The 25,848-nt window shown below is 32.5% G+C and overlaps 1 protein-coding gene across 1 annotated transcript in view; it reads left to right on the plus strand.

The window, feature by feature from the left end:
- Nucleotides 1-25,848, plus strand: part of LOC118204205 (REST corepressor 1-like) — an 85,080-nt gene that overhangs the window by 53,475 nt on the left and 5,757 nt on the right. The window contains exons 7-12 of the mRNA XM_085820935.1: nt 10,650-10,704; nt 10,812-10,915; nt 11,795-11,993; nt 12,089-12,166; nt 17,277-17,334; nt 17,475-17,647. Of these exons, the coding sequence (XP_085677061.1) occupies nt 10,650-10,704; nt 10,812-10,915; nt 11,795-11,993; nt 12,089-12,166; nt 17,277-17,334; nt 17,475-17,647 (667 nt within the window). The remainder of the gene's footprint in view (nt 1-10,649; nt 10,705-10,811; nt 10,916-11,794; nt 11,994-12,088; nt 12,167-17,276; nt 17,335-17,474; nt 17,648-25,848) is intronic.

Genomic DNA, 25,848 nt, shown 5'->3' on the forward strand with positions numbered 1-25,848 from the left:
TTATCGATTTTGCTACAGTGAATTGCCACAGCTATTTTTAGCCTTAAATTTCAAATAAATTTTTATGGAAAATTAGTTATATGAAATTTTTTCCCTGACTGATGCATAATAAATAGTTATTAATACTATATGAAAAGATATTTTTTTAAATTATTGATGATGATATTCAAATTTTTAACTTTTTTTTTTAATTTCTTTTTCCTTCTTTTTTTTAAACATTTTTAAGAGTAAGTTTTTATCTTTACCATATTATTGTCTGCTACTTTACTTCAGCTGCATTTAAAGTGAATGGGCTAAAACTGAGAAAGTTTGTTTGATGTTTATTTTGACGATGTTTTTAAGCAAACAGAACGTTGACAGTTTGGGTCATGTTCCAGCTTTCTAAAATATATATAAAATATAAATGTTTACATTAATTCTCTTAGAAAGAATGTTTTAAGTAGTAATTTCCTCTCATGTTGTAGATAATATAAAATAATCTTTAATATGGAAATCATTAGGCTTAAAAATCTAAATAATATGCTTTAGATTGTTTGCACCCGATATAGGAATCGGGTCACCCGGTGGTATAGGATAAGTGCTGCTGCAGTGGTTTATTTCTTTCTCATTTAACAAAAATCTTTTAATTCAAATATTTATTCTTTGGACTTTGCTTTAAACTTTATTTATAGTTAAAAGGTCTAGAAAATGAAAAACTGTCTTCAGCTGAAAGGCATTTGAAGCAACTGATATTTTAAAAAATTTGACAAGAAGAAAAATTTATGAAAGTGTAACAATTGAAAAATCTTAATTTTCTTGTGTCAGCACTGAAAACAAATGTAGAAGGAAATTGGGGGGGGGGGGGAAGCAAAAATTTAAATGGGAATCTACTTCAAAGAAGTTGGTGTTCAAAGAGAAAACACTTGGACATGTACACCAGCAAATAGCAACAATTGAGTTTGTGCTAATGGAAAAGACCAAAAACGATATCATTGCTGATTAAAGTGAAAAATGACTGGTTTTCGACTATATGGTTGTATAAATTTAAATTACGTCATAGAACATCATATCGTATCGTAAATGGAGCATCCTATGATTTCTTAGTCGAATTATTTGTCGATTCAGGAATTTATCCAGTGACATATATGGGTATCATCTAAACACGTTTTACCTCTTCATGAAACCAGTCTTTTCTTTCATCTCATGTCTTCAAAATGCCTAGTCTCTAAAGACTGATAAAAGCTCTGACCAAATACTAATGAAATGGATTGAATTGGATTGTTAAGTTAAGGCAAAGCAGGGCTATCTGCCTAAAAGGAGAGATGCCTGCGTGAAGAACTTTCTAAAAGAAACCAGCTCGTATATACGTTACACATGAGAAAAATCACGAAAACTCGCCAGCAACCAGCCCGTTCGACGAGATTTGAGCGGCAGAGTGAACTACCTGTGTTCAGCGACTTTACCGCTTGGCCATTTGTAGGCCCTTTTGAAATGGAAGGCGATAAATTATTTAAAATTAATGTCAGAAATATCAAGGTGTTTCGAAAAGTTGGATCCTTTTTAATATACTTGCAGAATGCCTCAAGAAAACGAACAAGCCTTAAGAAGAAAAAATTAATTTTTGCATAAAATTTAGTATTTTTATTTTTAATTAAAAAAATTTTTAATTTTATGATATTTGATTCTTGCGATTTCAAAAATAAAATATTTGACTGAAATATGAATAACATTTTAAGAAATTAAATGTAGCTTGATAAAATTGTATGAAGCAATGGGCATATTGATAAAATTGTTTAAAGCAATGTATGCAAGTCATCTTCAATTAAAATGTCGGATAAACATCTCTTATTTATATATCTGTTCTGAACGCAACATTGAAAGGTGTGTTAACTGTGCTGTATTTTGTCTTTTAATGTATGCAGTTTTCAAGCGCATCTTCTGAAGAAACTTCTGAAAGAAACGCAATTCAAATGAATAAAATCAAATTCTGGAAAATTTATATTAATAGATTTAAAATGTGCAGTTCGAAGGAATGACTAGAAAATTTTAAAACAATTATCTGAAGAGACAATGCAACACAAACAATTAAAATAAAAGTCTAAAAATTTAAAAATTACCTAAAATAGTAACTAATATAGTAAAGAAATCTATTTGATAAAATAATGAACAATGCACCTTTTATTTAAACTGCGCAGTTTGAATGAGTAAAAAGAAATTTTTAAAACAGGTATTTGAAAGAAACCATGCAACTTAAACAATTAAAATGAAATTCAAAAAAGAAAAAAAAAATTAATAACATAAAAATATAATATAAAGAACATTATATTAAAAAAAAAAAAAAAAAAAAAAAAAAAAAAAAAAAAAAAAAAAAGATGTAACTTTTTTTCCTCTCATGCACAATGTAAAAAGGGAAAGGAAAATAGATTATCATATATGTGATATCTGGCAACTGTTTGGCGATCAACAGAGCATGCTTGGTGCATGTAGCTCTTCTCCAAGAAGGGTTAATGTATTTGAAGGGAGTTGCATGTTAGCCTCGGAAGAGGAAGGTTGTAGATTGTACTATGCTGTAGGAGCGACGTACTGCTTTGAGTTCACTATTATGCTTTGAATCACATATTTTCCTAATAAATGTTTGTTTCGTCTTGTTAAATGGTGCCTTGTTGAACCACAAAGTCATCACAACAAGCTCTCTTACGAGAACCAGAGAGGTTAGAAGCTTAGAGCGTTGAAAACGGAATGGCGTAAAGTTAAGCCTAACTCACGAAAGAAGTGTGCATTTGCAAAAGTGAGTAGAAACATGAGAATTATTTAATCGCGAGTTCAAAAAGCTTGATTCTAAAGGATAATAGAAGAAAATGTTCAAAAACGCAAAGAAAGAGGATTTAGTAATAGTTCTTTTGGAAATTGGCAAAGAAGCATGCCTAGATTTGAAGCTGGTAGAACTGAAACACAAACTCCAGAATAGCAAGGAATACATCGAAGATGCTGATTTCGTGAAAGAAATTCTGATTACTACAGTGGAGAACAGAAAAAGAAAAGAAGAAATTGAAAGAATATAAATGGAAGAAGAAAGATTAAAAACAGAAAGAGAACACGAATTGGAATTAGCAAAGATTCGAGCAACTCAAAATGAAGGAAGTAGAAGTCCGACACCTTCAATCCAAAACACAAAATGGGAAACAGAATTTTTCCTCGACAAGCTGTTCAAAGCAGTAGAAACACTGACTATACCAGTACTGAAGAGAACAGAAGCATGGAATATATTTTTCAATTCTATCGAAAGAGCATTTAAGCACAAGAAGGTTCCCGAAGAACACAAATCGGAAATATTATTGAAATTAATTGGAGGAAAAGCTTCAAATGTTCTTGTTTATATAAAGGAGAAAAATCAGCAAAATTACGAAAAAGTGAAAACTCTTGTTCTGAAGGAATACCAACTTACTCCTCAAACCTGTTTAGAAAACTTCAGAAGAACTAAATGTTATTCCGCAAAACACATATCCAGTTCGCTTCACGACTAACAGCTACATGGGACTATTACTGCAAGTCAAGAGAAGTAAAGGATTTTGAAACACTCAAGGAGTTAATTATTTCGGATAAATTATTCCAAGCTTTAGATGAAGAAACAGCTGCACGCCAAGGAAATAAATGGCTGAAGCCTCAAGAATTAGCTACAGAATGTGATATTTATTTCACGGCCAAAGGAAAATCTTTCAACGAAGTCTGAAATGGAATTAAACGATCACCAAGGTTCCTGGATACAACATGTACACAAGATAAATATACTCCACCACACATGAGAAAAGAATATTCAAAACAAGAAAGATCTCATGCGAGAAGAAAGGAATGTTATATTTGTCAAAACTGTCAACGCATCGCAAGAGATTGCCCAGACAAAAGAAGAAAGAATGAAACTGCAGTAAATAAGAAGGAAAAGGATGATTCCAAAACTCAAAAAAAAATTCAAACAGAACATCAAAAGAAGAAGCCATCGTAGCTAAAGTAGATTCATTTCATCTACAATCCAAATTCGCACAATGCATCATTCAACCACTGCAAAAAGTAGATGTTTTTATTAACTCTGAGAAAATCGAAGCTGTCGTAGATTCTGGAACGCAGATAACGATCCTACATTCATTGCTCATTCCAGATTTAGAGGAGAGAGAAGGAGGTAAAATATTGCTAACACCTGCTTTCGGACAACCAGTTGAAGCAAAAGTTTGCCGTGTACCTATTTACCATAAAGATCATGGAAGCAATATATTTAATTTTGTGGATACATTAATTGCAGTGACTGATAAGCTAATTGTGCCTTGCCTAATAACTCCAGAAATATACGAACTGTTGATTAATCCTGCGGCAGAAGAATCAAATGCAGAAAGAAATAATTACGGAAGCGAAAATACTCGAAGTTTATTTGCCAATGCTCAGTCAAACGACCGCGGCGATCCCCCCCCCCCCGCTAATGCTTATGGCATGGAGGTAGGAAAGGAAGGAGGGGCCAGTCGGCACTAGAAGTGAAGCACTACTTTGAAGCTTGGGTCACCAGATAGGGTGTTCTTTGTTTACATTCAGAAGCTGGCTTGACACTGTTCTGATAGTATTTCAACACATGACAGTTCCATACAAATCGAAAAAGGGACACTTTCGCATGAAAGAAACATTCATAATGTGATGGATAATAGCAATTTGTATAGTTTAGTGACATTTACGCAAAAATCACATCTTGGTTATTTTTCGATAACTAACAACAGCGCGATTTTGATTATGAATTTGTTTTATAAAATTCTAATGTGTTGAACTACAAAAATATAGATTTTAAGAAAAATGTTATGCTTAAAGAATGAAAAATACCTTACGGTACATTTAAAATTGTATACGTCTTTCGATACCCTTGATAGAGTATTCGCTACTTTTATTTTATTTTCCAAACGCCAAAATGTTTTAAATAAAACAAATTTTTTTCACATCCATATATTATTGTGCCTTTGACAAAATACATAAATATTCATTAAATTATTTATAAATGCATTTGAAATGAAGAATTTATTCACTTATAAGCAACTGTGAAAGTACTGTGAAGAAATCTAATTATTAAATGTATCTAATTTATAATGATTATAAATGTTATCTAAATATATAATAACCTTAATATTGAATTGTAAACATAAATTGAAATCCTGTTGACAAATATGTTATAAAACTATTTAAGCAAGAATTGTTCGTATTGGAAAGCAATCTGTTAAAAGGTATTGTAAAGCAAATGCTATGAGATGTGCACTTAAGAACGTAATAAAGAGTTTTGGAATATTTATCGTTGAAATGAAGGGTAAAAAAAAAAATCTGATAAGTATAATTAAAAGAATTATTCCCCTTACATTTTATAACTCAGTTACAAGTTTTAAATAATACTTAAGTTTTTTTTTTAATTATTATTATTATTTTTAATTTTATTCCCTTTCAGAAATGTTCAGAGAAAGTCAAGTACTATTTAAAGTATTTCGCTAATTCCTAATAATTCTCTAATTTAAAATGAACTGAATGGAACATTAATTATAAATTGACTTAAATTTTTCGATTTAAAAGATGCCTCAGAAGCCAAAAAATCATGTCATATTTAAGAAAGTATTTTAAGAAGAAGCTCTATAAATAGAAAAGAAATAATGCATAATTTTAATATTAATAATATAATAAACTGTGATCTTAATTTTTGTAATCCTTAACTGAATCAAATCGAATTACCTTAATTTTTTTTCCTAATGTAATTAACGAAAACTTGTGAAAATATTTCATTCAAATTAAACCATTCTGAGAAAACTGTCCTGTGAAAAGTATAGCATTTAATTCCGTTCAGAATGAAATGTTGTTTAAAAATATGTTGTTTTCATATACTTAGGACTCTGAAGTGTTGTAGAAAAGAAAATATATACATTTATATGTATATTTACGACGTAATTACAAAATATTTACATCCGAACGCGTCAAATCCTATTGAACTCAATGGTAAATGACCCAAAGTTTTGGTCACCACGTAAGGATCGCTGGTGCTTCAGAGCAGGGTACGGGAGAAACTTGTTTAGGGCAACTCCATCTTACTTCCTACCTCCATGGCTTATGGAGGAGAAAAACGAAGAGGAGGAAGGGGAGAAGGCGAGTGCTTACGTAAACATAGAACTTGTCGTCTGCTGAATGCCTACGCGAAGAGCAAGCTAACTGTCCCTCGCTGAGAGAAGCATGGAAGCTAGCTAGCTATAGAAAAAAAAGGAAATTATTTATTTATAGATCATCTGTTACATCACCAAGAAAAAATATTAGGAGAGACTGTTTTTCAGTTAGTGCTTTCGCTTAGTAGAAGAGCACAAGTGTTGGAATTAGCACATAGTTCCATTTTCGGTGCGCATCTTGGAATAAGGAAAACAAAGGAACAAATACGATATTCATTTTTTTGGCCTGGTTTAGCACAAGATGTCAAAACCTTTTGTTAACATGCAAAGATTGTCAGTTGAAGAGTCCAGAAAAGCTGTTTGACAAGATTACCATCACACCGGTCAGAAGGCCAGGATTACCTTTCGAAACAGTTAACATCGACGTTATTGGACCTATCGAACCTCCCTCTGCTAGGAAACACAAATATGTGTTATGTCTGGTAGATCAACATTCCCGATGGCCAGAAGCCATTCCACTGAGGAGCTTGACAGCAAAAGCCACTTGTGACGCACTTTTGGAGATTTTCATGAGAACAGGAATCCCTAATACGATAGCTAGTGACAACAGAAGTAACTTTCAAAATTAACTAAAGAATTCCAGAAAAGACTAGGTTCTCACCCTAGGTTCTATACACCTGCTTACAGTGCTTCAAATGGATTAGTAGAAAGATGGAACAAGTCCTTCAAGCAAATGTTACATCATGTCATCAGGACTGATCCTTTGAATTGGGATAAGCACATCCCATATCTGCTCATTGCATACAGAGAAGTACCAAACTGTACCACGGGTGTCTCACCATTTCAGCTGATGTACGGAAGACAACCAAGAGGTCCTTTAGCAGTACTGAAGTCTTCATGGTCAGGAGAAATACCTATACCACCTAATCTAAGTGAATCGGCAGTGGATTACTTACAGCATTTAAAAATAAGGTTAGAACAAGCCAATTTAATTGCAAGTGATAAACAACAAAAATATGCTGACTACTTTAATCGGAGATCATTACCAAAAAATCTCAAAATCAGAGAACAAGTTTATTTACTCATACCAGATTCAAATAACAAACTCTATGCACGATGGACTGGACCAGGAGAAATCGTCCTCATCCATATAAAGTAAAACTACCTGATGGAAAGATCAAACATGTTCATGCAAATAAAATTCGCAAATTCCAAGCTAGCGTTAATGCAGTTGAAGTGATATTTGAAAATGAAGAATTTGGAGAAATTATAACTTTGCCAGGAAAAGATCTCTCGATCCCCCTGGAAGATTTTAAAATAGATGCAAATCTGAATTTAGAAAATTGAATCCGCAGCAAAGAAGAAAATTGATAGCTCTTATCAATAAACACCGAGCACTATTCACCGGAAAGCTGATATAGCTAAAGTTGAAGCTCATAAAATTAGATTAATACCCAATATGGAGAGGAAGAAGCCTTGCATTTATAGGATTCCTGAAGCATTGAAAACCAAGGTCGATGAAGAAGTAGAAGAATTATTGAAATCGGGACTAATAGAAGAAAGTAATGCAGAAATAGCCCATCCAGTAGTTTGTGTAAGCAGGAAAGATGGAAGTATCAGATTGTGTTTAGATTATCGAGCTTTGAATGCAGTGACGAAGCCAGATGACCTATGCAGAACGCCATTGATTTAATGTACAGTATAGGAAGAGCCAACGTCATAACAACTTTGAATTTACTGAAAGGATATTGGGCAATTCCCATGGAGGAACAAAGTAAAGAGTAACAAAGTACATCCTTCAAAACTCATCGAGGTCAATATCAGTTAAGTGCTACCCTTTGGACTAAGAAACGTAGCAGCAACTTTTCAGAGAGTAATGAATAATGTGCTGAAAGAATTTCAGCAATTTTCAAGAGCCTATATTGACGACATAGCTATATTTTCCACGGATTTCGACAATCATCTCCAACATCTGGATAAAGTTTTCACCAAACTAGAGTCACTTGGATTTACTATCAGTTCGAAGAAATGTTCGTTTGCAAAACCTCAAATTAAATATTTAGGACACATTATTGGATCAGGAAGACATTAACCAGATCCCGAGAAAATTGAGGTAATCAAGATGCTGGAAACACCTAAAACGAAAAGAGATCTTAAAAGTCTGTTAGGATTATGTAATGATTATCGCGATTATATCCCAGGATATGCAGAGATTGCCTACCCACTCACGGAACTCATGAAAAATAAACAACCGGAAATACTCGAATGGAAAGAAATTCATGAGTCAACATTTCAACAACTGAAGGAATGATTAGCAATGTCAACGGAGTTGATCACCCCAACACTGCAGGATCTGTTTGTCATTCATTCTGATGCATCCCAAATCGGAATAGGTGCATGTTTATCACAGCTAAGGGGAGAGAAACAATTTCCTGTGTGCTACGCGAGCAAGAATTTATCGAAACCTCAACAGAGCTGGCCGACTATAGAGCGTGAAGCTTATGCTATAGTATAGGCATTGAAGAAGTTTGAACCTTGGATATTCGGTTCATTGATGAAAATTGTGACTGATCATAATCCTCTAGCCTGTATTGTGAGAAATGCTCCGCAATTGTCCAAATTACAATGATGGGCTATAGCTTTGCAGAAATATAATCTCGAAATAGAACATTGCCCTGGAAAAAAACTGTCGAACGCAGATGCATTATCCAGACTCCCCACCTGTTAACTCCAAACATTAATTTACTGTTCAGCGTCACAAACATTTTGTATAGTTAATGATTAGGTAGTTTTTCTTTGCTTTTCTTAATAATTTTACAATTGTGTGCAAATAAGATGTTTATGTAATTTGAAATAGATAGAAAAATTATTGGATAACAAATATTCGAGGTAAGTGGTAAATTTAGATATTTGTCTCCCAAGGATATAAATATGCTGCAGCATCATTAATTAAAAAGAATGTTAAGATATATATAAGAAGCTTAATAATTTTACTGTCATCATTGGAATAATACTAAGGCATATTTTAACATGTTTATAAAAGAAAAATTATCAACTTGGTTTCTTTGGGTTAAGAATTGATAAATTGTTATAATAATAATAATGTTTGGAACGAGTGAAGTTAAAAATGTGTTATCTATGTTTATGTTAAATTGATGTGCAATTGTAGGTATTATGTTGCAAATGTCTATAATAATTGAGGTTTGAATATTAGGGTAGAATGTATAAATGTATATGTAGTTTTTTTTTTTTTTTTTTCTTTTTCTCGTTGATCGCAAACAGTTGCTAGATTTTAGTTTCCAGATTGCTGATTGATTTGTAAATAACATCAATAACAATCTTATGACGGGGTTGTGATATCTGGCGACTGTATGGCAATCAACAGAGCGTGCTTGGCGCATGTAGCTCTTCTCCAAGAAGGGTTGATGTATTTGAAGGGAGTTGCATGTTAGCCTCGGAAGAGGAAGGTTGTAGATTGTACTATGCTCTAGGAGTGACATACTGCTCTGAGTTCACTATTATGCTTTGAATCACACATTTTCCTAATAAATGTTTGTTTCGTATTGTTAAATGGTGCCTTGTTGAACCACGAAGTCATCACAATATATTAAGAAGTTCGCCAAGTGAACTGTTCTTTGCGCAAACTGAAAAAGAGTGTCAATGTAAATTTTTGAATTTCTCCGTAAATTTCACACCAGATTTTACAAAATCTAATATTTAGGCATAATTTGAGTCGTAGAAACGAAATACGTAAAAACAAAAATGGTATATTATTTCAGAAAAAGGTCCGATTTTGTGTCAAAATACCTATGTTAGAATGATGTTATATATAAATCGAGTATATATCCTAAGTCACGCTTTCAAGAATGAAAAACGCTATTTGAATTTTGTCAATCGGCCCAGTAGAATGGGAGAAATAGAACTGCTCCCCCCTTTTCTTTTTTTGCGCAGTGTACATCTGGGATCAATATTTTAAAAAAAGAAATAAGTAATCCTTAAACAGCTTGTATTTTGAAATTTTCTTGTTCTGAAAATCCCCCTCCCCAATCCTTTTGAAGTTGTGAAATTGTTTTTTATAAAAACTGATCACAAAAAGTATTTTCAATAAGCAAACATTCATTGATAGTTCATGTTACCTTACTCAAAAGAAATGGTTGATGTAAACTAAGCTCACTCATTTAGAACTGTATCACACTTTTATTTAATACTGTGTCTGTATCTTACAGAAACCCAAACAACACTGCTTGTGGCTGGCATGCACAAAGGTTTTTTTTACACAGCTGGTGTTTTGCTTCAGATGTTTCTTCACTCCTTAACAAAGATTTGCACATTATATAATAAACTTAATTTAGATTATTTTAATTTTCTATGAATTTCATATATTGCTACATATTTGGTTTAAAATAATTAGTTTCTCTCATTTTAAAAAATAATGTAATTAACCTGAAATTAATTTTGATATTTTATGCTTTTAAGATTTGTCTTTCTAATTTTTTTTTTCAGTGGTTCTGAAGCACCATCAGATAATGAAAGCGATATGGATCCAGATAAAGATAATGTAAGGAAATATTTTTATCAGATTCTTAAATATTATGTTGATTTCAGTGTAATTTTTTCTTTATGTGTCTATATTATATCTTTTTTAATTTATTTATTCCTTAACAGAGACCAGAATCAACCCGAGGTAGTTGTGCAAATTGCTCTGTCTCAGGACAGGTGTATAGTTCGCCAAAAGGAAACCTGTGTAATAACTGTTGTCAGTATTTTAAGTAAGTTTCATTCATATAAATATTCTGTCTAACTGGCTGTTAATCAGACACAGTATTGAAATTGAGTAAAATTCAGTTTTATTTTAGTGTTGATTTTAGTTGAAAAGCTTATTACATTTGTATGTGTAAGAGACTTATTATTGAATTAAGTAGTCTGTTTTTGTGCAGTGGTTTAAGCCTTAAAAGTAGACATGTAATGCCACTTAAAAAATAAATTGTGAAAGTGATGACAATATGAGGATAGTGTTTAATTAGTTATGTATACACTTTTCGACAATTTATGAATTTATGAATATTTTGTGAAAAACATGTTTCTCAGAAATATGTGCAACATGTAAAATCTTTTAATGCTGGTAGCTTCTTTAAAAATATCATTCTAAAGTTTCAGAACATATTCATTAACATTGTGTGTAAGTGTGAGCTAGTGTCAAGGAAGTAACTTATGTGAAGAGCATATGTCTATTTACAAACTAGTATTTAAATGCACTTTTTAGCTAGCATAAATTGGTGAGAATTGCATTTTTAAAACTTTAGTCCTAATCTTAACTTTTATGTCTTATTCAGAATTTTATTTAAAAAAAAATCAGTTCCTTCAGATGAATCAAAGATTCATGTTACAGTGGTTTTGTTTTTTAGAAAAGTTAATGCCATATCCTGCCAAAAGATTATGAAGGAAAGACATCAACTGGCATAATAACTGAGTTTTAGGGGTTTTTTTGGCAGGGGCTAACCACTGGCAGTTAAATATTAATTTAGAAAATTTTAATTTTTTTAATGTGAACATTTTGGTGATGTAAAACTTGTGCTTCCACTGCAAACAGTTTATTAACAATGATTTGATTAATTTCATTTTATCGTAAAAAATTAATTATTTTATAGACGAACAGGAACTCTCCGTAGCAGTTCAGGTAATATGAGAACATCAGCTCGTCACAGTATAGCACGAAGTAAGAGAAAGCCTCCACGAGGCATGCATCTTAGTTATGAGGATTTAACTGCTATAGTAGCTGGTCCAAGTGGAGAAGGAGATGCTATTTTACGAAGTATGGATTGTGAAATAATATCTTTTAAAAGGCAGGTTAGTGTGCACAGAGCTGTCTCTAGCTATATTATCAGTTATGGATTTTTAATGTAGATATGAGCCTTGCTGATTTATTACATTAATTATTTTAGGTACAGAATAACAAGCAAATTATCAGCCAGTTGAAGCATAAAATGGCAGGTGGCATTGACATGTTTCGTCCCCCCGAGGTATGATAGAATTCATTTTGAAGCCATGTTTCTTACTTTTAATGTACCATCTAAGATTAATCGCAGGCTTTTTTCATCTGAGCAAAACATTTTACATAAGATTTTGCACAAATAGATTTAAGAACGTTAATAAAGAAAATAAATGTCCTATGTCGCGCCGTTTATTTACAAGTTACTCGTAGGTTATACATAAGCAATATGGAATGTAAAAACTCAGCAGTCTGATATTTTATTGAATTTTTTTATGATATTGTTTTGAATTTTAGATAAATTCCCCACTTTATTTTATAATATTGATAATAAAGTAATTTTATATAAAAAGAACACAAAAATTTATCACCTGTATTTTGCCTTAGGCAGCTGTCACCTGTCAAAAGGTTAACTAGAATGGAGTTCACAGATTGCTAAAAACGATAACTTCAATACAGTTTTTGCCAATATTCATTTGGAAAATCGGCAACTTTTTCATTAACATTATTATTTAAAAAGTTTATAAATTCCTTTTACTGATTAATGCTGACATTAACTGTTGTGACATGCATGCTGTTTGTTCATGCTATTGAAGAATTATCTGAGAATTAAACTTTTATATTAAATTTACTTTTAAAAACTCAGAGATTATTCTTCTTTGGGTATTCATGATGATTTGAGATTTAATTATTTCAAAGTTAGCATTTTACTGGCATATGTTCTGTGTTCATTAGTCTCTTTTTGTCTGGCACCTGAAGGTAATTCTTCAAGTAAAGCCAGTGCATCGGCTATTTCTAGCCCTCTGTGAGGCATTTTAAATCTCGACAATAAAAAAATTATAAAATATTTTTAATTTAAATAAATCTTTTACATGTTTGTATTTTTAACTGTAGAAAAATATATTTAAATTATATTTAAACCATACAAAATAATTTATAAAATCACAATACTAACACAGGAAGCAAGTGTGTTGAGCTCAGAGAAAAATCTTTGGAAATGAAAGACATTTTCATGGGGCTAATGCATGTATTGTTTAGTAATAAAATAACTCTGTGGTTTCAGAGTGAGTCCTTTATCTATATCCAGATAAAAATAAACTCTCCTATTAGAAAACAGCAAACACCATTGTGAAGAGCAGTGTTCGTGCCCTGAAAGCATAAAGCAAATGCCACACATATACACAGGTTGTTAACCGCTTCCCTTACAAATTTTTTTTAAAAAAATTATCACATTTTTTTTTATTATTAAATTATTAAATACTAGGAATAAATTTTTTAGAATAATAAATTTTTATTATTAAATACTAGGAAATGAAACAATATATATATATATATATATATATATAATTTAATTTTTTAATTTTTTACAGGTGTAAAAGCATTTAGTTTTAATATTAGTTTACTATCCCGAGTTATCTCAGGCAAATTAAAAAAAAGTTAAATATTAATCTTTGTATGATAGTTTTTCAAACAAGGGACAACACAAAGTGATACCTGACATTCTCTAAACTGGTATCTGGTCTCTTTTCTTACTGGCTTACCTCTGGAATCTCTTTAATGGGAGCATAGAGTGCACCATCTCATTGGATTTGCTTTTTTTCAGTAGCAGGAATAACATCTAGGAAATGCCTTGAGGTTATAATCACTATCTGATAAATCATCGCTTTCACTAATTTGCATCATTGCTATTATTTTACTTTTTTTCAACACAGCTACCCTTCTTTATACATTACTAATCCTCAAACCGATGCATACTATACAATAGGGAAAACACGTGACCAGTCTCGCAGAAAAAATGGGGGGGGGGGGAAGAAAAGAAAAAGAAGAAACCAGCAAAACTTGGCAAACTGCAATCAAAGCTGAATATTCCTTTCATTTCCTCCAAGCCGAGTAAAACCATGGTAAAACAAATCATTACTGACAAATTCTACTTTGCCTGAGATTTCTCAGGATAATAATTAACTGCAATATACGAACCAGAAATAACTCGGGATAATCAGGCAAGCAGTTAATATATGCAGTTTAATCATTGTTATATTTTTAAGTAGTGTTTAGCCCTGGCATGGTTTATGCTTCACACATGAACAATGACAAGCTTTGTTGGCATTATTGGCTAGCGTCCGCTATACAGAATTGGTGATGTATCATGAGATTGGCAACTAAAGATATGTTATTCCGCTAAATTTTGTCACTTCGCAGAAGTTACCCTGAATTATCAGTTTACTGATTTCTTATATTTAACGTAATTAATATGAAAGGTAATTTTGTATGCTTGGAATGTTCGAAGACCTATTCATTCCAATAAAATCTACGGACGCATATTACAGTACAAAGTCCTTAATCCGGACATCCATTATTCGGAATGATCTATAATCCGGAGCTCAAAGCCACAAACTTACGCATGGGCGTAAAACATTTACGCATATGCGGGAAACGTGCGCGTCCACTATGCATGCACATAAAGCGTTTACCCATGCATGCTTCCGATAGAAAGTGACAGAGAAGTTATTGAAAACAAAAAAATTTTGATTGACAAGTTAGTCGGTATTTTCGACACAGCAATTACAGGACTTGAACAGTGGAACTTTGTAACTGAACAAGAAATTATGTCTGTTTATAGAATTAAAGAGAAAGTATTAGCACAAAAAACAAAGCAACTTAAACAACTTACATTGAAAGAAATGTTTAATAAAGTAAACAAATAAATATTAAGCTTTTTTTTTTTTTTTTTTTTTTTTTGTAAAGTTTGATACCCTTTAGATCATAATTGTTCTTTATTTCATAAATTATGGTTTCATATTTTTAATTGTATAATTTCTGCATGTATACCAGATTTAAATTGAGGATCTATAATCCGGAAAAACCCCTGATTTGGAATCGCCGAACTCCCAACGAGTCCGGATTACTGACTTAAGTGCCATCCTTTGAAAAAAGAGGAATTAGCTCCTACATTTAGAAATGTTCACAAATTTACATGTGATGATTGTGATAAAGTTTTTTTAAAACCTACTTTATGTACATGAACGTACAGAACATGGTAAAAGTTAAGTAATTAAACTTGCAGAAGATGGTAACAGTTATAAGAAGTGCCTGTAACGTGGTTTTACATCTACAAAGGCAGAATTGCTGAAACATATTGAAAACGTCCATGATATATGTGTAACTAAAGATTTGCAGTTCCCTTCTTTTCAAGAATTTACTGTATGGAAAAAAGCATCAAAACCAAGACAAAATGCAGTTTTATATGCAAATGTGGTGCCCAAAAAGGAAATTCGAATACCCACCACTTTTCTTGTATGTCATCGTTCTGGTGTTTATACATCAAAACTACCAGAGTAAAAAAATATATATAAATGCGTTTTATCAAGTATTACTGTGATCAAAACTGATGGAAAGTGCTGTGTCCAATACTTAAAAACACATGTTGGATGTATGTTTCTTTCAAAGGAAGATAGAATGTATTTAGCTTCCAAGATTGCTGCAAGTATTCATTTCAAAAGGATTTTAAGTGAATCTCGTTATTCTATTGAAGGAGATCAGACATGTATGCATCTAATCACTCACCATAATTTACATAATATTGAATTTCAAATCAGTCTGTAATTTGTGAGACAAGCAGATGATGCAGTAAGCGTGGGTTCGTGAAATGCAGCATACAGAAAATTCTTGTATGCTGTTTTACAAACCACAAGGACATCTAAGTGACATGCACCCTGAGCTTAACTTTGAAGATTTTGTTCTGACAGTTATGAAAGATGCTTAGGATTACTAGAAAAATTTGGAAAGGATTGTATTTGTGTTGATGGAACCCATGGTTTAAATAAGTATGGATTCGGATTTATCACAATTTTGGTCTTTGATAACATTCATCAGGGGCTTCCATTTCCTTTCTGCATATGTAGCAGAAACAATCAAACAGTGATGGCACTATTCCCACCCCCCCCCATATTCAGAAAGTATGTGGAAACATTCACCCTGATGTATTTATATCGGTCATGGCTAATATTTTTTTTAATGGGTGGTGGCAAATTAAAGCCCAAACTTGATTAAGTTTGTATATTTTACCCCAGAATCATGCTGTAATTAGCTTTCTAAACTGAATGACGCATTGTGAAAGATAGAATCTTTCTCAAGCTATATCACAGTGTAGTACAGACACCTCCTAGTTTTTCTTAATTTGAGGTTGATAGTTATGATATACAGTCAAAAGTCTTTAATCCGGACGTCCATAATCCAGAATGATCCATAATCCGGACCTCAAAGCTACAAACTTTCTGCGCATGTGTAACGCATAATGCATTTACTCATGCTCGTAATACCTTTATGCATGCACATATGCGTTTACGCATGCACATAATACATTTACGCATGCACGTTTAATGTATAACAGACAGTATAAGCTAGGCTAAAATTAACTAATTATCTATTTCAGTTAATGTTGCAGATTGCGTTGTTCCTTAATTTTCGAATTGGATCCGGCTTATTATTTTTTTAAGACTGTTAGAGCAATTTTATAAAAGTAAGCTTTAACTTTCGATTATGTCAAAAAGAATTTCCGATTCTGGAGCTGCCAAAGGATCTACAAAGCGAAAGCATGTTTCGATGTCCATGTCTTTGATATGATTTAAATCAAATTCCTCGTCATTATAAATATCACGAATACACATCAAATAGTTTTCTGGTTGCAATTTTCTAATTTCGACTATGCGTAATGAAAGAAATTGTTAATAAAGTAAACAAATAAATATTGAGCCCCCCCTTTTTTTTTTTTTTTTTGTAAATTTTGATACTTTTTAGATCATAATTGCTCTTTATTTCATAAATTACAGTTTCATATCTTTAATTTTATAATTTCTGCATGCCATCTTATCAGATTTAAATTGATGATCTATAATCCTGAAAAACTGACAATTCGGAATCGCCGAAGTCCCGACGAGTCCGGATTAAAGACTTTTGACTGTATTACCAGATGTAGAGTCTCATTCTGGGTAAATGGATGATAGATACATTGCCAGCAACCGAAACATTTGGAAAGTCTCTGTGACTTCTTAATCATTTTATGTACTTAGAATTTCACCTGTTTCATGTATGTGATATTTTTAATTCATTAGCAGTAGTTTTATGAAGAATTATTATTTCAGGGTTCAACTCGTGTTAATACAAGATGGAATAGCGACGAATTGCTATTAGCTGTCCAAGGTTAGTTTTCTTTTTAAATTTGTGGAACTAATTCTACCTGATTTTTTAATCGAAGTCAATTAAATTTATATTCCTTTTCTAATCTAATGTCACTGCAATTTTTTGTAATCAGTTAACTGTTCTTATTTTCTCATAATTAGGTGTTAGAAAATATGGACGAGATTTCAAGGCTGTAGCTGAAGTTGTGGGAAATAAGACAGAAGCAAACATTAAGAGTTTCTTCGTAAATTATCGTAGAAGGTTTAATTTAGATGGTGTCCTTCAGGAATATGATGCTGAACATGGAACAGCTACAGAGGAAGCAGAAGAAAAAGTGTGTTAATTCATTTTTATTTTAATATATCTACTGTTTTTTATCCCACTAATCCTAAAACAATTTAGAATCTCTCAAATCCTTCAGCCAAGACTAATATGTAAGCAGGGGGGATTATACTTAAAAGCTTTCAAAAAATTTATAGGAAAATATGAAATATGTGTTTAACAGTTTTAAGAATTTTATAATACACCTGTATTTTATTTAAAAAATGCAAATGAAATGTAATAAAATTAAATGCATAATTAAAATTGTTAACTCTTGAGAATTTTGCTATTTTTAATAAGTGAATATTTATTGCTTCACAGCAGATTTTTTTTGGGGGGGATGAAAAAATATGAGTACAGTTTTTGTAAATGTCTTTTTATCTACAGCAGAAAGTCGAAAATATTGTTTTGCCCTGAAGTATTGTTTTCCTGAGAAGCCCTGAAGAGACTGCATGTAAGAGGCATATGTAAGAGGAACTTATTTTACTGTACCTGTATGAAAGGGAGTGAATGATGTAAATGGCAAATGATGAAGAAGGGAAGAGAACTTAAAATTTAATTTTACTGCACCTCTATGAAGGGGAGTGAATGACATAAATGGAGGAGGGGAAAAGAGGTTAAGTGTTTTGGTTGGGGAGTCCATTTCAATAAAAACAGTAGGGAACAATCTTCATGATGCATCTATTTTCATCTTCTAGTGTCATTAGAATCTGATTGAGACTCATTTTAAAATGTTCCTAAAGTGACACATGCCGTAGTCATTGAAAATGCATATGCTGTAGTTTGCATTTTTTTTTAATCATGTTTTATCATTAACTGAAAACTCTGAATCTTGCCCTGCTTTGCAAAAATATCACCAATTGAAAAACTAGGATAATGTTTTCTTCCTTCATTTTCCTCTGAAGACATTTCCTTCAGTTTTGCTTTTTAATGCTGCTTCTGGTGAAAAATTATAATTAAATTTTTCATTTCAAAAGTTTAAAATTCAAAAGCTCTAAAGTTCAAAATTTAGAAAAAAAGTTTCACTTACCCATTTTTCTTTGAAAACACTGAAATTCCAGGAGAAGCTTAATATGTAGAAAATCATCAGTATCTGAAAGTCATCAGTAATAGGTAAAAAAATCAGTCGTAACAGTACTTGCAGACTAATTTTTGTAGAAAACACTTTTATTTTCACAATTCTTACAACGAACACAAAAACAAATGTAGCTACAAAAACACAGCATACCTATACCAAATCACAGACGATACTAAAGGAATTACAGTCGATGCCAACTGTTTCTTTTTCTTTCTTTTTTTTTTTTTTTAAATGCTTTACTGTTGCCAATGTTAAAAACAAAAATGTCTAACATTTTTGGCCATTTTCAACACTCTACACTTTTAAACAACTTATGAGTAAAACTCAAACTACAGATAAATTATCACTTTCACGGGTTTTAGTAAGTCTGTCATAACGTGAATGGTATGAGCAGTTGTTGTATCATCAGTTGACGGTCTGAAAGTCTCTGTTGTCCTCTCCACAGGGTTCGTAGCAATCCTTATAAGTGCTTATAAGTCCTTAAATTTGAAAATAAAATATAAAGACCCTTATAGGTGCTTACTTTTTCTTTAACGCACTTATTTTTTTGTTTTTAGTGCTTATTTTTTGCTTTTAGTGCTTTTTTTTAAATGAACGCACAATTTTTCCCCGTACAAAGCCGAAACTAAATAAACTTTTCTTCCTAATATGGAATGTCAAATGGATAATCATACTCTTGGAAATAGCTTTTTCCCCTTTCTCTGTATTAACATAACCTTTGGTGTGCGCGGAGAGTACGGACAGGTGCCCGTCGTTCTGTTGGTCAAAGAATTGCAAAAGCAGTAGAAAATTCCGGTACATTCGACATTCTTTTCCTCCCACCCAAATACTACACACGTTTGAATTTCTATCAAGATCTTAATAATTTGCATTCTCGTTCCACTTCGTCAGTTCATATTCGTGTTTATTATGATCGTTATGCTTATATTATGAGCATATGTATGAATACTAATTCAGAAGTCAAACAACAAAAATCAGCGTTAATTTACAAAATTTTCACAGGACTAGTTTCGATGGTTTTACCGAACCATCATCTTCAGCTGCAAAACCGCAAATGAACAAGATAGGAAATAATGTTTAGATAAGATAAGAAAGCCTGGACAAGAATAAGCAAGTGGCGCCATCTGTTGACGAAACCAGAACTAAAACATAATTTCTCTAAAAGCCGAAGGCAAATTTGGATTGGAATTAGGATCGTTAACTAGAACAGAAAGATTTTTATGAATGTGAAATGCCTCTAGAAAATCCAGTTCTCCAATGGAAGATGTTTTTTGAATAATTTTGGCAGCAGAAAAATTGAAAGTGTGATTTTCTGACCAACAATGTTGAGCAACAGAAGACTTCTGTGTTTCCTTTTTTCTAACATATGCCTCATGTTCTTTGACGCGGAATTTTAAGGCTCTCTTAGTTTGGCCAATGTAAATTAAACCGCACTGGCAAGGAATCCTATCTTGTTCTTTTGCGGTTTTGCAGCTGAAGATGATGGTTCCGTAAAACCATCGAAACTAGTCCTGTGAAAATTTTGTAAATTAACGCTGATTTTTGTTGTTTGACTTCTGGATTAGTATTTATTCGGCGTGTTATTGTGTCTTAATATGTATGAATGTTTATAATAACATAGTTGGAGTAACTGCTGAAGTATAGTAAACTTCCAAAAATGGTTGTGTTTTAACACAGATTAGCTTTCTAATTACTAATATTCGGAATGACTTGAATAAAGGGAAAGTAATCGAATAGTCAAAATAATTTCATTTTTTTTGGCCAATACATTATACAGTACAAAGGTTGAAAGGTTCTCCCCTTTCTGCGCAAAATCTCGAATATTGAAACTGTTACAGTTCGCTGCAAAACAAGCAACGGACTTTTTTTTTTTTTTTTTGGTCACTTTCCAATCTGGATTGAATAGGACTAAAAGTTCTGCAGTCTACCAACCCAAGAGAAGAATGATTCTATTCCGGAAATTTAATGCAGTCTGTTGAAAATTAGAATGAAAAACATTCCAGATTGGTAAGTCTCTTTCTTTTCCTTTATTTAGTTCTTTATTCTTCCAATACCAGCAGCTGTTGAATCCGATTGCGTAATATCATGTAGGGAAGAATTACGATGCACGTATTGCACAATAATGTTTGCGATATTTTGCAGAGATAATTAATTTTGATGTTCGGTCCGAGATTTGTTTATGAACACTTAAAAGAGTTTAACTGTGCTTGCTAAGCAGAATATTTTTCTGTTCCGTTGGTTTGTTTCTATATGATGCACATACCGAAATGTCAAAAGTATTTATTTAGTGAAAAAATCTAAAGAACGGCTACAGTCTATTCCCCCCTCCGCTCCTCTTTTTCAAGTTATGCTCAACTGTCCAAATATTCGCCAATTTTCAAGTATGTAATTACTGTTAAAGGATGACTGCATGAAGCAAATTTCTGTCTTCTGATTTCAGAAATGTTCCTCTTTTTTACTTAAATTACTTTGCTTGCAATATCTGTTAAGGGAAAACTAATATACAATGAAAATTTAGAAAATGTTCAGAATTTAGATTTAAATTAGTTGAATATCAATATGAGTGGAAAAATAAATTGTATTTTAAGTTCCAAGCGAATAGAATAAATATGCCTTATTATTATTTATTTCCTCTATTTTGAACTGAAATTTCATCATTAAATCTTGTAAATATAGTTTAGTTCTGCATAGTTTTTTTTTTCTCTCATTGTAAACTAGTTCTGTAAATTGAACTGTTATTTCAAATTTAAAAAAAAAAATTATTATTTTCCATGGTTGAGGTAATGCTTATTCTCTCTTAATAAATACTGCATTTCTCATATTTTAAATTACGAGTCTAATTTTTAAGATTATGTAGTTGTGTATAATGTAATTAGACAGGTGTTTATTTTTTTCTTAAAATGTGCTTGAAAAGTGCTTATAGGTGCTTATTTTTTAAACCAAAATGTGGCTATGAACCCTGTCTCCAGCATAGCTCCACTCTCAATGTCACCAATAGGACGTTTTTCTTTTCCCTGCACTTCCAGTGGGAAAAATTTTCTCGCATGATACAAAAAGGAACCATATGCTGTTTTCACAAGAGTTGCTCTAACACAGTGGTTCTTAACCGGGGGTGGGGGTGCGGGAATGTATTTTGGGGGGTGCGGGAGAAGCCCCTACCTAACCATAAAAATTATTAAATATCATTTATTAAATTTATTATAATAAATATTTGAAATCTGCAATGGTTTCCCCAATATTGAAGCTCATAGAAATTGGTAGCACCTAGCTCAGGAAAGAGCCGGTGCCGATGGGCGTATACACTACGCTACGAAAAGGCATGAAACGCTACAAACGAACGCGAACAAGCAGCTAGGTGACGGAGAAAAGAAAAAACACTTTGTGGGAATACAAGCGGAGAACATTATCCTAGCTTGCGCATGCACTGAGTTCAATATGTGCTACTCCAATGGAATCTACAGATTCACAGATTTGTATCTGCATCTACTGTGCCTGTGTTAGGTTGAGTCAACTATTGTGTCTGCTATATGTGTATTGTGTATTTTGACTTGTCCAGAAACCTCTTGAGACTAATACATTCTTAATTGCCTGTTCAAGCCGAATAGGATTCAGTGATATTACAAACGTAAGAACATTATATATATTATATTACATTATTTCTAAATAATTAAATCGATTATAGTGAACTCAACTATGTCAAAAAAACGACAATGGAACAATAAGTATGCCGGTTATGGATTTACCTGCACAACCGAAAAAGATGGCACGCAACGACCGCAATGCATCTTGTGTTCCAAGATATTTTCAAACAGCAATCTCAAACCATCAAAGTTATTAGAGCATTTCCACAATCTGCATGGGGGCGAAAAAGCGCATGGCATGAACAGCTTGAAGTCAAAGAAGGCTCGGTTTGATACCAGTGGAAATATCCTAAAATTGTGCGGACCAGCAATTCAAAAAACCTTTATTAGAAGCGCATATCAAGTGGCATATTTATGTGAAAAAAAAAAAAAAAAAAAAGAAAAGAAAAGAAAAGAAAGAAACCTCACACGATCGCTGAAGAGCTGATTAAACCTTCTGCTTTAATTATTGCTAAAACAGTTTTAGATTCGGAAGCACATAAAAAAAATCCATCAGATTTCATTATCGAATGATATTATACGATCACGAATACAAGATCTCAGTGAAGATATTTTAATGCAAGTAATTGAAGACATAAAAATCAGTCCACTAAAAATAAGCATGAAACTGGATGAGTCAACTGATGTTGATAATTGTAGCCAACTTTTGGTATTTGTCAGGTATGTGAAGGAAAAAGAGGTGATAGAAGAATTTCTATTTTGTGAGTCCCTGGAGGTGAATAAGAGAAAAATTGATGTTTTCAATCGCATCAAAGATTTTTTTTATTAAATATCAATTACCAATGAATGTGATTGGTTCAATATGCACTGATGGAGCCCCAGCAATGTTAGGCAAAAATTCAGGATTTTTTCCACACATGAAAAGAGAATTATCGGAAGTTATAATGATGCATTACATGTTGCATCGTCATGCACTTGCGTCGAAAGCATTGCCAGAAAGTTTAAAACAATATCTAACTACAGCAGTAAATGTAGTAAAATACATCTGAAGGCGAGCGCTTAATCATCGCATTTTTCGTGCATTTTGCGAAGAAATCGGTGCTGATCATACCGTGCTCCTATATCACACCGAAATACGATGGTTATCTAACGGTCGCATGCTTAACAGAGTTTTTGAATTGTGTGAGGAAATTATTCAATTACTGACCATTCAAAACTGTTATTTAGTAAAAGATTTTGAGAGTAATGATGCAATGCTGAGGCTGGCCTACTTAGCAGACATATTTAGCCATTTAAATGAATTGAATTTATCAATGCAAGGATTTGGTATAAATATAATAATATCTAATGAAAAATTATCTTCATTTATCGCAGAATTAGAAATTTGGTACGTCGAGTAGAAAAGGGGAATTTTGCAAACTTTCCCTTGCTTGATTCTGTTATTGCGAAAAATGAAAAGAATACAATTATACCCGAAATTGTAATACATTTGAGACAATCAAGCGAACCATTCAACGGAAATTTTTCTACCGAAAATATTACCAAAACTCAGAGATGGATACTGGAACTATTTCTATTTGACTTAAATTTGATGGATGATAGTGACCTGAAAAAAGATCAACTTATTGAAATGGGAGCAAGTGGACATATTCAAATGGAATTCGAACAATTAGGATTGCAAGAATTCTGGTGTTCACAGTTACAACGTTATCCAGAGTTGGCGAACGGAACACTGCAGTTACTCTTACCCTTTGCTACCACCTACTTGTGCGAAATGGGATTTTCACCGCTTTTGCATATAAAAACTAAAGCGAGAAATCGCTTAAATGCAAATGATGACTTACGCGTATGTCTTTCAAAAAAGGAACCTCTCTTCGGCAGTATCATAATGAACAAACAACAGACTAGTCATTAATAAAAATAATATTGTTTTGCATTTATATAAAATGTACAATGTTTTTCAATAAACAATAAGTTTCGCAAAAAAATGTATTTTTCTAGACTAAAAAAATTAAAACACATTTTTCAATGGGGTGCAGAGATATATTTTCAGATTCAATGGGGTGCAACTCGCTAGAAAGGTTAAGAAACACTGCTTTAACATAATGGTCCTTTCCAGGATATAGTTTCACCCTAAATTCCATTTCAGTCTTTTTGTGTGATCATTTCCCAACAAAATTGTATCACCTTGATTTAAGATAATTTCCTTTTTTCCTTATGCACTTCTCATAATTGTCCTAAATACTCAGCTCTAAAATGCTTTCTTAGATCCCTTTTCACTCTAACATGATAAGCAATCTCTTCTTTAACGTATTTTCCTCTATGCTATCAAACTCAGGTATGCTAACTTTTCTAATATCTGCAAGAACACTGCAGAAGTCAGAGATTCCAGGTCTTCGGGATTTTCTGAAACATAAGTCAACAATCAACTTAAGTTAGTCAAACTTTCACAGTCGCATAAAACAGTATTAATTTATTCGTGGTGATTTAGTGACGTATTACCTAAAGTTTTCCTTAAAATTTTCTTCATAAATCCTATCAACCTTTTCCAGAAACCTCCTCACTAAGGGACATTAGGAGGTATGAATTTCCACATAATTGGTTTCAGCTGTCCTGTGTTCTTGAATTTCTCTAAATCCACCTTCTCTAAGAGCCTAGATGTGCCTTTGAAGTTGGAACCATTGTCTGAATAAATTAAAGCTGGTCATCCTCGTCATGTGATAAATCTCCTCAAGAAGAAAATTCTCAGTCGATATTGAGGTTAACAATTTGAGATGCAAAGCACAGTAGACAGTGCAAGTTATGATCAAAATCCAAACCTTTTCCCCCTCTCTTAATGAGCTATCTCTCTATGATTCGTTCAAGATGCAAGATCTATTCCTATGATTTCAAAAACTGCTGCATCTGTTACAGGATCTTGAGGTAAAAGTCCTTCTGATACAGTTACAGGTTTTGTCTTAAATCTATTGCAGATGAACAAGACCCGATTACTTCCTTAACAATTTTTCTAGTTTTCAAAATCAAATAATTCTCTCCAAGATGGCTCATAAATGTCTGAACTCCAGCATGTCCTAAACTTTCGTGCTTATAAATAATGATAGCTTTCACGACTGGATGGAAGTATAATGGGTAAATGGGAAATTCTTGATGATCATCTCTGAATCATATTTTTGTCTTTAATCTCAAAATACCATCTGAGTCTTTAATTACCTGTACAGAACTTGGTCTTTTGTCAGTGTCACTGTTGACTGCACATTGTATGTTTTTTTATTTCATCAATGAAAAAGTTCCCTATTATGTTCTTCATATTTGTTAAAAATCTAATTATCCACACTGTAATTCTTACAAGATTAAGGTAAGAATGATAACGATAGTAATACTTTTCTTCACATTGCACAGAATCTGTTGTTACAACAGTTTTCTTTGCTGAATTAACTACCTCTGTATTTGAAAGTATTCCGATTTTTACCAATCCTCCTCTGGTTTTATGAGCCAAGAAGGCCCTTTCCACCGATGTCCTTTGATGGACGAAGCAACTTCTTGATGGGAGATCAG

Source organism: Stegodyphus dumicola, chromosome 1, assembly GCF_044657685.1.
Source record: "Stegodyphus dumicola isolate Sdum_Otavi_A_Nest chromosome 1, ASM4465768v1".
NCBI lineage: Eukaryota > Metazoa > Arthropoda > Arachnida > Araneae > Eresidae > Stegodyphus > Stegodyphus dumicola.